This window comes from Sturnira hondurensis, unplaced genomic scaffold (genome assembly GCF_014824575.4).
Source record: "Sturnira hondurensis isolate 20B ecotype Veracruz unplaced genomic scaffold, ASM1482457v3 Scaffold0008640, whole genome shotgun sequence".
In the NCBI taxonomy this organism is placed as follows: Eukaryota; Metazoa; Chordata; class Mammalia; order Chiroptera; family Phyllostomidae; genus Sturnira; species Sturnira hondurensis.
In genome coordinates this window covers 6,440,843-6,456,148 of record NW_028081271.1, presented here as the reverse complement: position 1 = coordinate 6,456,148, position 15,306 = coordinate 6,440,843, and the positions used below count along the sequence as shown (strand labels likewise).

At 43.4% G+C, this 15,306-nt stretch overlaps 1 protein-coding gene across 3 annotated transcripts in view; it reads right to left on the bottom strand.

Annotated features, from left to right (window-relative positions):
* FAM149A (family with sequence similarity 149 member A) overlaps positions 1-14,244 on the bottom strand; it is a 40,771-nt gene extending 26,527 nt beyond the window's left edge. The window contains exon 1 of one of the 3 annotated variants that reach the window (XM_037055218.1): positions 13,118-14,244. In XM_037055218.1, coding sequence (XP_036911113.1) covers positions 13,118-13,749 — 632 coding nt within the window. In that variant the 5' untranslated portion in view covers positions 13,750-14,244. The remainder of the gene's footprint in view (positions 1-13,117) is intronic. The other 2 variants (XM_037055217.1, XM_037055219.1) reach the window with 2 other exon arrangements.
* Between the last annotated feature and the right edge of the window lie 1,062 nt (positions 14,245-15,306).

Genomic DNA, 15,306 nt, shown 5'->3' with positions numbered 1-15,306 from the left:
TCCTCCTTGGGGCATTTCCTCTGGCCCTTTAGACCTGGGAGCCAAAGGGACAAGCCAGCAGCCTCCTGCAAGCCAAAGAATGATGCGGCAGAGACTGGATAACCACAATGGACACTTGGGGACACAGCAGTCACCAGTCCGTGGCTATTTGAAATCCAAACAGACTCTAGTTGCCTTGGTTAGGATCCACTTCTGCTCTTTGGCTTCTTCCGAGCTTTTGGCTCTGCCGTCTGGGCTCTTGCTTCCACCTTCTGGGCCAAACTCCTGAGTTTGACATGGTCCAGGTTTGCAGTTGAGGGTGCTGTCAGCCGGGTGCCTTCCAGAGAAGGTCAGGAGCGGAGGACCGATAGTCTGGGTCCTTTTGGTCCACACTGGTAGTGCCTCCACCACCCCACCAACACCATTCTCCTCTACATGGTTTGTGCTTTTTTTTTTTTACTTTTATAGGAGTTCACTCCGTTAGTCATAGTCACACTGATCTTTCTTCAGAAATATATTTTATTTAATCCAGTGCTTCTAAAATATTATCATTTCAACACATAATCAACATGAAAACGTACTGAGATATTTTAGATTACTGCAGAGTTTAGAATTACCAAGTTCACAATCATGCAAGCTAATTTCTTAAAACAAACCTATCTTTATCTATCTATCATCTATCTATCTATCTATAAATATCTCTCTCTATATACAAACCTATAAGTAGGCATAGAGATGTTGATGCAGATATACATACGTATATCCTATTGGTTCTAGTTCTCCGGAGAACCCTAATCACTGGAATGAATTCATAAAGTTAGCTCATAATAAAGGAGCAACTTTCTTGTAAATAAAACTTTTCTAAAACAAAAAATTTATTTCAAATGCATTAAATTCCCCTACACATTTAAATGTATTTTATAAATTAGTAACTACTTTCCAAGAGGACCAATAAAACATTACCACATGTAGTTATTTTAATGTGATTAGTATAATAATCTTAGAAAGTGCTAGGCAACGTGCGAAGTTCACAGCTTATGTAAAATTACAGAAAAATATAGAGATAATATGCTATTTAACATAAAAATTTAAAAAAATTACCCAGGGGGTAAAATTTATAAGGATGTTATTGTTGAATGATTATAAGAAATTTTAAAGGTATATTTTATGAATAATAAGAGAAATTTGCTTTACATAAAATTTTTTCTGAGAACATCTTATGTAAAGCAAAACACAACTATATACTTGGATGAACACATCTCCCTTACTTTGGACGAACACATTTCAATGCATTACTGCCAGAGGGCCACTAGGTGTTACCCTTTCCCATCCTTTGCCACTCTGACAACCGTGTCAAAGGGATTTTAACGTGTTTGTTTTTTTGCAAAATTTGGGATGTAGTGAACGTTCACTCAGGTGCATAGTCCTGTTTAGATCAGAAATCACCTTTGCAGCGAGCACTGTCCGACGTGCGGAGCAGGCGGGGGCGGGAGGGGGGGCAGACCGGGTCCGCCTCCCACCCTCGCTTCTCAACCTCACAGTCTCAAAGCTTGCGATTTTTATTTTTGCTATGGAAAAGCAATATTCAGTGAATTACCAAGGGTAAACAGTTTTCTCTAGATCTGGCCGGTCTGACTTTAAAAGCTTCCCCTTTGAAGATTCATCTCAGACCTGATTTGCAGATAGATTTCATAAGATGTTCGATGCCCATCTGCCATAGATAGAGCAAATATGGTCTCTCACAATAGCCGCAAGGATTTCTTTAGTACTTGCCACACCCCAGGCTGTTTTTTTTTTAAGATTTTATTTATTTACTTTTAGAGGGGAAGGGAAGGAGAGAGGGAGAGAAATATCAATGTATGGCTGCCTGTCATGCATCCCCTGCTGGGAACTGGCCTGCAACCCGGCATGTGCCCTGACTGGGAAACGAACCCCGATACTCTGGTTCCCATGCCCGTGCTCAATCCACTGAGCTACACCAGCCAGGGCCACCCCAGGCTGTTTTAAATACTTCATATACATGTTAGTGTATTTAAGCTTCGCGATAGTCCTTTGAAGGGGGAATGCTGTTAGTGCCATTCTGCAGATTTGTAAACTGAGGCACAGTGAAGTTGTTGGTGTGGCAGAGCCACATGCCAGCCTGGGTGGCCCGTGACAAAGCCGACTCCACACTTCTGTGCAGGGCAACCCCTTTGAACGCCCCTTGTGTGTAACACCAAGAAGCTGTAAAGCTCACTCTATTTAGCAGAGAAGAGAAAATCACTTTAAAATCTAGAGGAACGGTGTATCCAAAAGGACGGAGCAGAAGGAAAAAATATGAGCCCTACAGTCCTATGCAATCTTAAAAGTGAGTGTTGAAACCTATCAAGGACAATCATTATTAGGTGAGATCCTATGAAGTTACTAGAAGTATACTGTTTTGAATCAGAGAAGCAGAAAGTTCATGTTTCAATAGTATACGTTGGAGAAATGGGTTCAATACTATTCATTAACATCTAACATTTTTTCTTCCTTTGAAGGATTTACTGTATGATACAGTGAAAGAACAAACACTTCAAAAACTGGTATGTTACAAATATTTTTATTTTTTAAATTATTGTTTAAATATTACAGATATTGCCTTATCCCTGCCTCCCCCCCCCCCTTTGCCCACCTCCACCCAGTCCCACCCCCCTTTGGCCATTGCCACGCTGCTGTCTGCGTCTACGAGTTAGGCATGTATGCTCTTTGGCAAATCCCTTCACCTTCTTTCATCCAGTCCCCCCACCCACTCCCCTCTGACAGCTGTCAGTCTGTTCCATGGGTTGATAACTCTAGTTCCATTTTGTTTCTCAGTTTATTCTGTTCATTAGATTCCACATACAAGTGAGATCACATGATATTTGTTTTTTTTTCTGACTGGCTTGTTCCACTTAACATAATAATCTCCAAACCCATTCATCCTGTCACAAAAGGTGAGATTCCCTTTTGTACAGCCACCTCGTAACTGAAATGTAAATGCACCACAGCTTTTTGACCTGCTCATCTACTGATGGGCGAACCCTTTCCAGATCTTGGCTACTGTCAATAATGCTGCTATGAACATTGAGGTGCACATAATCTTTCTGATTGGTGTTTCGGGATTCTTCAGGATTCTTCGGACATATTCCCAGCAGTGGGATTGCTGGGTCAGAAGGTAATTCCATTTTTAATTTTTTTGAGGAAACTCCATACTGTTTTAGTAAACAATTCATCAGGCTTTCAAAGTGAAAACATCCTCCTAAATATATTCTATAAAGAGTTCAATTTCCCAAACTGCAACATCAATATAGTCAACCCCCCCTACACCAAAAGTACTTTTTAATATTTGATTTTAGTTATTTTTTTAATTAGTAGAGCATAAAAGGAAGGCTTTGTAATAGTTGCTAGATCATTATTATAAGTTTCAGTTTCATGTTTTTTTTTTATGGGTTAAAAAATTTACTAGGTTTGCTATTATAAAAGCTACACCAGCTCTGTTTTCATTAAAATTTACATCCATGCATTTATATTCAACATTTCTGTATTCTCGCATTTAAACTGTCTTTGATAAAAATATAAAGTTGTTGCTCACAGCTTCGTTCAGAAGGGATTAAATTTGCCTGAAGAGGAGACTGGGCCAGGGGACTCTAGCCTTAATCCAATCAAGAATTGAGAAGATAAACTAGCCTTTTTTAAAAATCTCATCCTAACGCCTGGGTGGTTTCTGTTTCTTGTCTAGCTTTTCTAATTACAGGCAGTTGGTGGTTGGTCTCAAGCTATCTAGTCTGCCATTGGTGGAAATGGAGCTAAAGAAACCTTTGTAGTGAAGTATTGCATGATGTGTGATATAAATCAGCATTCACCTCCCAAGAAAGTCTTGAGTGAGATATACGTCCCCTCCGTCTGGGACAAAAACAGGTTTCCAACGGGGACAGGCTAATGGATTAGAAGGGGACATGGAATACGCGTGCGCACACACAAGATGCTCCATCAAAGTGTTTTGTAATGTTAGCTTGCTGGTTCAGACCACCCACTGTGAAACTAGAACTTAGGCTGAGCAAGTTCAGCTACTGTCACTGCTTTGCATAAAGAGGTTTCATAACAAAAGCAAAGTGACGGTCACTTACATATTTGCCACTACATAATTCTTTGACATCTCATTGTAAGGACTTGAAATTAGTAATTAATTTAACAGTTGTCACTTTAATGAACCTTTAAAACAAGTATCTCATTAGATTTTCTTAGATCATTAAAGCCACAGCATTTATGTTAGAAATCAATAAGCAAGAAAGATACAAATTGTTAAATGTTATATGAAAGAAATATACTCATAGGGTGAAAATAAATATAAGGGCCTGGCAAGGATTACAGTGGTCAATATTTAATTATAAGGCATCTCTAGAAGAGAAGGGAAACATCTAATTAAGAAAACACTAATGTGTACGTATATTCTTTCCCCTTGCAAGGGCCATGTCTAATTCCTTCTGCTCCATTTTTGTTCTAGTAAGACATGTTCACTCATTACTACCTTACTAGAATGAATAAAATATTTGATTTTCTATTATATATACATAAAATAATTTATAATGCACGTACATAATAAACCAAAGTTGGCAAAACTAATGCTTTATTTTAAAGAAGCTGTATGCCAAAAGGCATTTGTTATCTGTACTTCAAAATGGATAGAGCAAAGCTTTAAATTTGGTCTTATCAGTATTAACAGGAATAATATTCTGAGGAAGTTACTTTTAGGTAAGTTATTAACATGATTTTTATTTTTCGAAATTTATTTTTATTGGAAAGAGTATAATTTCTTAGAGTAGAGCTGCTACAGGAAAAATAACTCCAACTACCTTAGAGGTAGATTTTAACTTTCATTACCATCTTAAATAATGTGTTTAAAAAGAAACAACAAAGCTCTCAGTTACACATATCATGGATAGTATCCATCGACTGCCTCGATTTGATTCTTACATTTTCCACACACTAGCCATGTGCAATTCGACAAAGTATTTCCTTTCTGAGCCTCAACCTTTTCATCTGTGGAATGAAAATAGCATTCTTACCTTGTCTGTTTGTTTGGGGATTCATGATAATATCTTTAAATGCACACAGCCTGGCAGTTAGGAGGCATAGAAATACCAGCTCTTATTTAAATGCTAAGAACCTCAGATTTGTGCAACGAAGCATATTGGAACAATGCTCTGCTCAGTCACTGAAACACAATGACAAAAACGTGAAATCTAGTGAGTAGAGCCAAAGTCTGACTGAGACAGGCCCTTTCTTGAAACTGTATCCTCTGCTTCTTTAAAGCAAACTTCCTATACTAAAGTTAAAGTTCCCCAGGAATTACTTTTATGCATTAATTTGGCAATGAGTTGACTGATTTTTAGGGGAAGGGCTCATTTTATTCAATGTAGACCCTGATTTCAACTGGATTATAGAGTCTTGCATGCACATCAGTGGCTTCTAACACTTCAGTGTTTACTCTCAGGAATTTGCATTCAATGTTCACTGTTAAAATAAATCCCTGATTTAACCTTACATGCACCTAGTGACATTTTCTGAAATACTATTATTAGTATCAAAAGTCTGGTGTAAACTGTGAGCTCCTAAAGTGGGATCCTGCCTTGTCCTCGTTACTAGCATTGTAATAAGCTTAAGATGACAATGACCCTAAGAAGAATATAGATGTATATGTACATAGAAGGAGAACATCTTAGTTCAGCTTAGCCATAATATTCTGTTTATTAAATGAGAGTAGGAAAAGTCTCACTCAACTGTTTTTCTTGTCATCACCAAAGACCATCAACTTTTTTACCAAGTTCATAACTAGATATTTAATCAGCTTAAAGGTTTTACTTAATTTCTGTGCTTTCTTAAATACGGTGTCCTCAATGACCATTTCTACCTCTCAGAACTCAAGAGGCAACTTTGAATTTTTCAAAACATATTTAATGAATAGTATTTAATGAAAAACACATAGCATTTAATGAATTATGTCCTATTTAATGTATGTCTATATTATATTGATACCTACTGTTCCTAGGATTGCAAAATGTTCAGAAATTTTTTTGCTACAAAGTAAAATTGTTGCCTTTGGGTGAGGTTACTCATACCAGAAATCTGGCTGTCTTCAATGAAACAAACACCTACACTGCACTGGCAAGGGAAGGAGGAGTACTCAGCCTGTGGAAGACCCGTGGTAGACTATTTCTAAATGCTAACTGACCTATTTCCCCCAGTGTTTTCATCATCCTTTGTCCCTTCCCTTGCTGAGTAATCCAAGGCTTTTTCCCCTGCTTATTGCTTCAGAAAACAGAGAGTGCAAAAGTTTCCCCCCGCTTGATTATGATTTTTTTAAGCCTAAACTTACAAGATTGGTATGAATTTTTAACAAAGAAAAAGACTTAGGAGGAAACAGATATATAAGGGGTTCTTCCCATAACCTTCTGGAGGGAACTGGATGCCCTGGAGTAGGAAGATGTTGTGGGCTGTCTCTGAGAAGTAAAATGTCAGCGATGTTAGGGGTACAGGTATTGGGTGGGGGAGCACTACAAACCAAAATAGTCCTTTAGGGACACTGTGCCCTGTGAGGCGGCGCCCAGCTGGGAGTTCACTTGATTTGCACCCTCTCACCGTAACCGTAACTGTAACCGGCCTCCTGCAGGAAGGAGCGCCTTTTCTCATTCCCCTGGGCATTCAACCCAGGGCGGTTCCCACTGCGCGTCCTCTAGGACCCTGTGGGCCAGGGATGCAAATTCTGGACCTCAGGTAAGCTGGAGAGGCTGACCTAAAATGGGACTGTAAGGAACCTGGGAGCTGATCCTTTGGCAGAGCTTGGGTAAGGTGACAGGATCCCAGAGGGAAAAAGAAGGCTGAGAGGTGTGGATTGGCAAACTCCCGTAAGCCTAGTAATAGACGAGATTGTTATGAGAACGGCAGGCTGATCCCAGGGCTCCTTGAAGAACCACAGACTGGAAGGAGGGAGACCCCGGATTACAGGGCAGGTGCATGGTGCATGAGACCAGGTTATACAGGAGGATGAGATGAGATTATGGACATTTCAGTGGATCCGGTCCAGCAAGGACAGAGGGTATCAGAACAAGCGAGCTCTTCCCCACCCCTGAGTGTCCAGGTGGCAGGTTGATGCCGCCCCCTAAGATAAAGATGGGAAAATCCCCATTAATGGAGTTTGAGTTTCTACATCTATGGCAGAAGCCGATCTTCACTCTCATGGATGCATGGCTGAGCTCTGCAGTATTTATCATCCCAATACCATTATTTTAATCAGCTTCATCCACAGGTCCCAGCACCTACCGTCTCTCTGCATTTACACTCTCTTATGCAGTAATTTAATCCTTCTAGAGCTCAGCCCTCTTCCTGTCACTTCTCTGCCTTAAACAGTGGCTTTTCTGGTGCTTGCTAGATAAAGACTGGTACCCAGAGCTTTCCACAATTTTCTCTAAATTCCTCGTCGAGCGCCACGCTCCTAACTAATTGAATTCCATGCGTGACACAGAACATCCCACCTGCATGTGTTTGCTCACACAGGTGTAGCCCCCTGTAATGTGCTCCCAAACCAAAGTGCCTCTTTAACCCCAACGTACACATTCTCTATGACTCCCGGCCTACCCGCTTCCCTCCCTGTTCCATGGACTTTGCCCTTAACTGTGCACTCCTGGTAATTGGTCTGGAGCTCTCCTGGCTCATCCATCTTATTTTCCCTGTTCTTGGATGACAAGATCCGTTTCCAACTCTTTAAATCACTCAAAAAGTCCAGCTCCCCCTGGGTTTCAGGTGGAATAGATATTTTATACATACAGGTTGACAATGTTTATAATAATATAAACATAATATACTTACCTTTCTGGAGGTTCTATCACTAAATTATACTTTGTACAAAGGGTTCTGACTATGGGTGATAAATAAAAATGTATGTAGAATAATGAGAATTATAAACTAATAGCACTAGCTATTTATTGTGGGGCTTATATACCAGAGAGACTATAGAGAGATGTTTTTATATAGCATTTCTTTTAATGTTTACAATATCTCTTTGGATGGGTATTATTATTAATTTTCATTTTTAAAGATTTTATTTATTTATCTTTAGAGGGGAAGGGAAGGAGAGAAGGAGAGAAATATCAGTGTATGGTTGCTTCTCATGAGTCCCCTGCTGGGAACTGGCCTGCAACCCAGGCATGTGCCCCAACTGGGAATCGAACCGCGATTATGTGCTTCGCAGACCCGTGCTCAATCCACTGAGCTACACCAGCCAGGGCTAATTTTCATTTTATGGGTGAGAAAATAAGGCTTAAAGAGGTTAAGTGAATTCCTAATTGGTATTTTATTCTTAGTACTTTCAGAAAAATTCAAAGTAAAATTTGAATCAAAGTCAATCTGACTTCAAAACTATGCTCTAAAAACTGTACTAATAATTTAAATCAGCTATTACAGTTTTTGTGCTATAAAGGACTCAAATCCCATATCATAGAATTGTAGCTACGAACTTGGCACATATCAAATATTATACCTGTTAGCTATTACATTAGAGAAAATTCAAAATGTGTTCTTTAAATACACAGCAGAACATAGGTGACTGTTACCTCAAATATAATTTGTGCAGTCTTAACTATAATGATAAAGTAAAGAAGGTAGCTTCAAGTTTAAAAAACTACTACAAAAGAGAGGAAGAAAAAAATTTTTCCCCTGGGTTTGAGCTAACACTAGACATAGACAACCAAGTCAAGTTTATTACTGCTTTTAATGAAAGTCATGGTCACTGCAATAGAAATAATGATGACTGCAGTAGAAGCTGATAGTGCTGGACAATCGTCTCCTGAGCCCTCCCATCATTTGTCCCTGTGCAGACACCAAGTCCCAGCAGAAGGCGTTAACTAACTTTGGGAAAACTCCAAGACAACAGAACCACAAGGCCCAAGACAACAGTTCTTCTCCAAGAAAGAGATTTAAATCACCTCTACATTTTCAGGAGTTTAGGGACCCATGAAACTGGCGTATATGAAGAAGAAACAATGTCCTTCACTCAGTTAATCAATGTTATTAAATGCCTTTTCTGGGCACATGCTGCCTTAACTGTCACCAGACTGACAAAGAGTTTATAGCCTCAAATGGATAGGAAATGTGATGTGAATCACAGGATCACCAGGTAGAAACGGGGAGGAGCTACACAACGGGGGAGCCGTGCGTGATTTGAGATGCTACTGACAATTCTGCATCGTCTCTAAAAATTAAATGTTTGTTCCCAGGGCGCCAAACACATTTCTTCCAGGTGTTACACCCCAGTCAGTGGCAATGCTAATTAAAGCAAGCTTTATCTACTGTGACTTGTGCAGGGAACATGATGGCAAATTGCAATGGCCTATGATTTCTTCTTCCCAATAACTGAACTCGAAGATGCCATGTATTATAGTCACATGGCGAATGTGAATAATTATCTTTGTCACTCTTCTCTTCACCTGGAATGCATGCATTTTTTAAAATGAAGCACACTCTCAAATTTCATTTCTGTGTCAAGAAGCATATAATAATTGTAGAAGACATTTTATCAGCATTTCTCTATGTGTTAGGCACTGAAAATATTATTTCAACTAATTTTTGGAATACCCCTGTGAGGGAAGTATTGTTATCATCTCCATTTTATCATGGGGGAAATTCTACACGTTGGAAAACTCAGTAACTTGCCCAGAATTACAATCTAGAAGATGGTTTGAGAGTGGAATCCAACTCCTGTGATGAGAGGCAAAGTCTTGCCTCTCAATTCACTCACTTTATTGCCAGCCAAGTAAATAAATCCTATAGGCTGTTACTACGATATTTCCACACCTACATGACTTTAACAACGGAACTCAGTCACTCAAAATAGCAATAATTATACACCCACAGCAATAACTTACAAAAGATAGAAATAATACTTCTTGACCACCCGAAGTTTACCATCTACCAACATTTTTACAGAGCAATTTCTATCTACCAACCAACCTTATCTACTGTTAGAAATTCTCCAGTTTCCAGGACAAACAGAGAATAAAACCTACAAAATGCTGATTGTCTAGTTCAAGCCAGAAGTGCAAGCAGAGGTAGCAAATAGGGATGGACAAGACGGAAAAAACAATGTCGACCAGGTGTAAAGTATAAATGCAATGCACAGGCAGGTGAAGGTGACGGCCGAAGCCCTGGATCACAGGTCAGGCCGCAGGAGAGGGAAATGAAAAAGGGAACCTGTTACCCTCCACCTCTGGTTCAGGTTTGGCAGCCAGTGGGCCCCGTGGAGAGACGGGACAAACCCCTTGCCAGGGCCATTCCTTTACCCAACCAATGGGTCAGAGACCGGAACCCACGCTGCTACAGAGCATCTTAGAGACAAAGAAAAAAAAGACTGAATTGAACAGTTGCATACTTCCCCCAAATTAATTTCACTATTTTTACTTTTTAAAAAGTCACATCATAATCAGGGCAAACGGGCTTTCTTCAAAAATGCATGTAGTAGGAATGAGAGTTTTCCTTTGCAGCTGAGTGTGAGTGATGTTTCTCAGGGACGTGTTTACATTTGTTTGCCTCTATCCACATCCTCTTTACCTACTCTTTTTTTCTTCCTACTCCTACTTTGTTTTTCATTTCAGTGTCATTGGTATACTGTTTTAGTTACATTCATTTCAGATGGACAGTATAGGGATTTGACATTTTAAACCAGGGGTGTCCAACCCGGGGCCCCAGGTGGCTATGAATGCATCCCAACACAAAATCATACATTTACTTAAAACATTATGTGTGATGTTTTTGTGTGATTACGGGCCGCAATGTATTTAATGTGTGGCCCAAGAGAACTTCTTCCCACGTGGCCCAGATAGGCCAAAAGTCTGGACACCCCTTACAATGTGGATTTCCCCTCTAAATTCTAGTCTTCATCTGTCGCCGTGCAAACTTACCTCAATATTATAGACTAGACTCCCTTTTCCTTTTCTCACCCAGCCCCCATCTCTCCCTCTGGCAGCCATTGCTTTGTTCTCTGTTTCTATGAGTCTGTTTTTGTTTTGTTTTGTCTGTTCACTTTTTTTCAGGTGCCACACATAAGTAAAATCATGCAGTATTTGTCTTTCTCTGTCTGAATCACTTCACTTAGCATGATACCCTCTAGGTTCATCCATAACCCTCAAGTTCATATGGAACCACAGAAGACCACACATAGCCAAAGCAACCTTGAGACAAAAGAATGAAGTCAGAGGTGTCGTGCTCCTACCCCTCCTTTAACCACCATGCCTCTGGCTTTTAGACCAGGAGGTAAGCTGGTGGTTGTATAATTTAAATCATCTGTTGAATGATGTTTGTGTAGTCAATGTTGTAGATAGTCCCAACCCAGAAACCCAAGAGGGAAAAAATACACTTCAAGATGCAGAAGGCCTGTAGTACTAAAGGGACAGTCACCTTAATATTTTCTTCCTTTCCCTGTTGTAAACTTTATCATTAAAGAAGGAATGAAGCTATTTGTTCATGTAACTAGGGCTGCCTGGTGCCCTACAGAGAATACAAGGTCATTACCGGCAAGATCTCTGAATGCAGATGTCTGTGCATATTCTTTCTCATAGCAATTATCTACACTCCAACATCTGCACTTTTAGTTAAAGTGATTTATTTGCTAATGCCAAACAGTCACTTCTGGCAGCAATGCCAAATACAGTGCTATGTAAAAAGCATCTATTGAAAATGTGCAGACCGTGAAACATGGACGCAGATGCTCCAGAAGGAAACCCAACACCAGTTGTTTCCCTGGCCACACCGACGTGTATCAGGGCCTGTTAGTAAAAAGCAAAAGACTGGAGTCTGAGGTCACTGTGTGGATCTGTTTGCTCATAAAACATTAACTGTATACATGTTAAGGAGGAGCAGCCGGTAACAAAGGTCTAATTCCTTACGCATGCGTATCCTGGCCACTTACCCAAATGCCACTGATTTTCCTTACGAACAAAACACCAGTTGATTTATGTATTCCATACTGCGATACTTTAAATGAAAAGAAGCAACTTATTCAGCTGTTTATTTTAGCACTGGGATGTATGTCAGGCAGTTTTGCAAAAATGTAATTATTTAAATTGTGAACAGGTTAGAATCCTTCTTAACGCCAAAGTTCTCCCATTAATTTAATTTATTTTCGGTGGGGCGGGGGGAGCTTCTGTCCCTGCAGACTTGACTGTTCTTCCTCGCTAGGTTATAAGGCAGAAATCTGCACTCAGGAAACCTGCATTCTGGTCTTTAACCATTTCACTATTCTTTTGTAGGATTCAGAAGGCTAAGCATGTTTGTACGCCCTTAACTGCTCATTAAAAAAAATAAAACCTCCATTCTAAAATGCACACTTTATAAGAAGGTTCTCAATACCATTCACGGCAGTGAAAGGCTGTGTGTGTGTGTGTGTGTGTATGTGTGTGTGTGTGCGCGCGCGCGCGCGTGTGTGTTGAAGGAAATGTCCTCTCATTCCTATTTTTTAAAAATCATCAGAGTTTCCGGAGCACCTCCGGGCACTTTGCAGTAACTCTAGGGTGTGCGTCAGAGGCGTCCGGAGCATTACAAAGGCCCTTGGCGTCCGATGAGGTTATACATATGTAAATTAACCAGATGTCACTCAAAGGAAACCCGCCCCTCCTAGGATAAGAATTGGGGCTGATCCTTGAAAAGTAAGGAGGCACCCACCGAGTCTTAAAATCGCACTGCCCACGGGCGCACTCAGTGACCCCGCCCCCCTGCCGCACTCCGCATCCCAGAAAGGGACCCGAAGGCTCCTTTCCGAGTCCCGGAGAAAACCGGACCACCGAACAATCTGCCAGGGCTCAGCCAGACGAGACACAAAACTCTGCCCTCCTCGCCTTCGAGCCCTGCTGCGTCTCCACTCCTGTTCCGCTGGTGAACAGCAGAGGAAAGTTGAGTAAGCGCCTGTCCCAGCGTGTTTGAAAAGAACAGAAAGGCAACGAAATGAGGAGCCAGGGAACAGGCAAGCAGGGTGCCCCAGGACACGCAAAGAGCGCGACGTGCCAAAGGCCGCCTGGCCAGGTGGGCGCTGCAGGCGGAGGGCAGAGACCTCAAGGAAAGACCGACGGGCCCCGGCCCCGCCGCTACTCACGCGTCTCCGCCCTCCTCCTCCTCCGAGTCGCTGTCCGAGGCCCATTCCTCGCCAATGTCCGGCAGGGTGAAGAAGAGGGTCTTGGGGCCAGGTCCGGGGGGCATCCAAACGCTGGGCTCTCGGTCTCCGGGGCCAGGCTGGCGGGAGTTCCGGGGGCTCCAGGCTGAACTGCCGCTGCCCGTGGTGCCCCCGATGGACGGCAGCGCGGTCCATACCCCGCCAGGAGGGCCCGGGGGCGGCCGCGCCACTGGCACCAGGTGAGCCGGGGAGCCCGCGGCGCTGCAGCCACCGCTGGAGGGGGCCAGGGGCAGGGCCGGGACTTTGGTTGCTCTCGGGCTACTGGGCAGCGAGAAGGGGGTCCCTGCTGCTTCTGTCCTGCGGCTCGTGACTGAGGCCTTGGGGTAGGAGGCGGTGAGCAGATGATGGGGCGCGGCGGGCGCCCCCCGCGAGGTGGAGGGTGAATTGGGCGCCAGGGCGGGGAAGAGGGTCAGGGTGGGGGCTGCCAGCACGGAGGTGGCAGCGCCTTCTGCGTGGCTGGAGGAGGGGACAGGCGAGGGGAGCCCCGGGGGCGCCATCGAGGTCTTGAAGATTTTGGCAAAGAGGGACCCAAGGTCCAACACCGCGACCTTCATGTCCCAGCCTTGGAAATGCTGTCCCCGCCGCCGCTGCTGCTGCACCCTCAAGGCCTCGGGGAGCCAGGCTTCGGGGCTCCATCCACTGCCGCTCGCGGGGATTCGAGGAAGGCGACCCCGGGCAGTGGTGGGAGTCCTGGGGACCCTGTACTCCGCAGAGTCTCGGGGACCTCTGGTTCACGTCCCACGCAGAGGGACGCCTGGGGGCGCTCAGCCCCTCACCACTGCAGACCGATCTCCCCGATGCCCAGGTGGTCCGCAGGACGCTGAGGCTGGGGGCAGGGGCGGCCACCTCTGCGCTTTGTAGACCCTCTGCGCTGGTGCCGCGAGACCCCGGAGAGCCACGGTGCTGCTAGCGCCACCGGGCTGAGGATGGGGACTGGAGCCTCCGCCCGCAGAGATACCCCCACGGGGCCTCCAGGACGCCCCAGCCGTTGCTAAGCTAAACATAAACCCTGCTTAGCTCACCGCTAATTGGGCCCCGGGCTGTAGCCTGGGGCTGTGTTCACAGTAGATACCCTGGCTCCCCTCCTTGATTCCTGCCTTAAAGGAACCCTGTCCAATTTCTCCATCACCCTTGAAGCTCCTGGCTGAGGACGAAGAATTTGAACAGAGCCCAGGGAAAGATAACCTTGCTCCCAAAAGATCTGGAACTTAAATAGTCTGACAAGACCAAATGTGCTGGGGTCAGGGAGATGGCTAGCTCTCTGACAGGAGAGAAGGTTGGTTAAAATGCACAGACACACGCACACCCATGTATTCAGGTCATGTGAGGAGGAAAAAGATCACGTATTTCAGAGGGCTTTCTCTTCTGATTCACAGAATAATTAAATCTTCAGTATGTTAGGTCACTGTCAATGCAAGTCAAATCATCTCTAAAATATGCACTTCCGGCGTTTAAACTGCTAGTCTGATTGACTCTGGACCCTTAGAGCTGACCATCCTTTTAGGATGGAGCTGCGCTAACCTGACTCATAAAGTACAGAAGCATGAACCTCCCAACTCCCATGTATTAACTGATAAGGACACAATCCAGAGCTTGTCCTCTGCTCTTTCCCTATGAGAGGAATTCCCGCTGAGACCACATTAAGTTGAAAGGTCGTTAGGAGAGCACAGAATCAAGTGAGAGCAGTGTGTCACATGACTCATATGTAGGGGACGTCCACAATAACACAGCCTTGCGTGACCTGTGGGGCGTCACCTACCTGTCTTCCGCTCTTTCGCTTTAGAAGTTCCTATGCTTCCATCAGCAACCACTTCTGTGCATGTGCTGTCCTTTATCTGGGGACCGTTAATAAAGCTACAGAGAATCTGCAGACTCTTCCAATCCTGAAAACATTCCATCTGGAAGGTGTGCTTGCATGTCCCCTACCTGTTATGGACTGAACTGTGTCCCTCCAAAATACATGTTGAAGTCTTAACCCCCACCCCCCACCTGCCCCATTCTTGGGAATGTGACCTTATTTGGAAATAGGGCCTTGGTAGATGCCATCAAGTTAAGACAAGGTCATTAAGAGGAGCCCTGATCCGATATGACTGACACACTCTTAAGAAGAG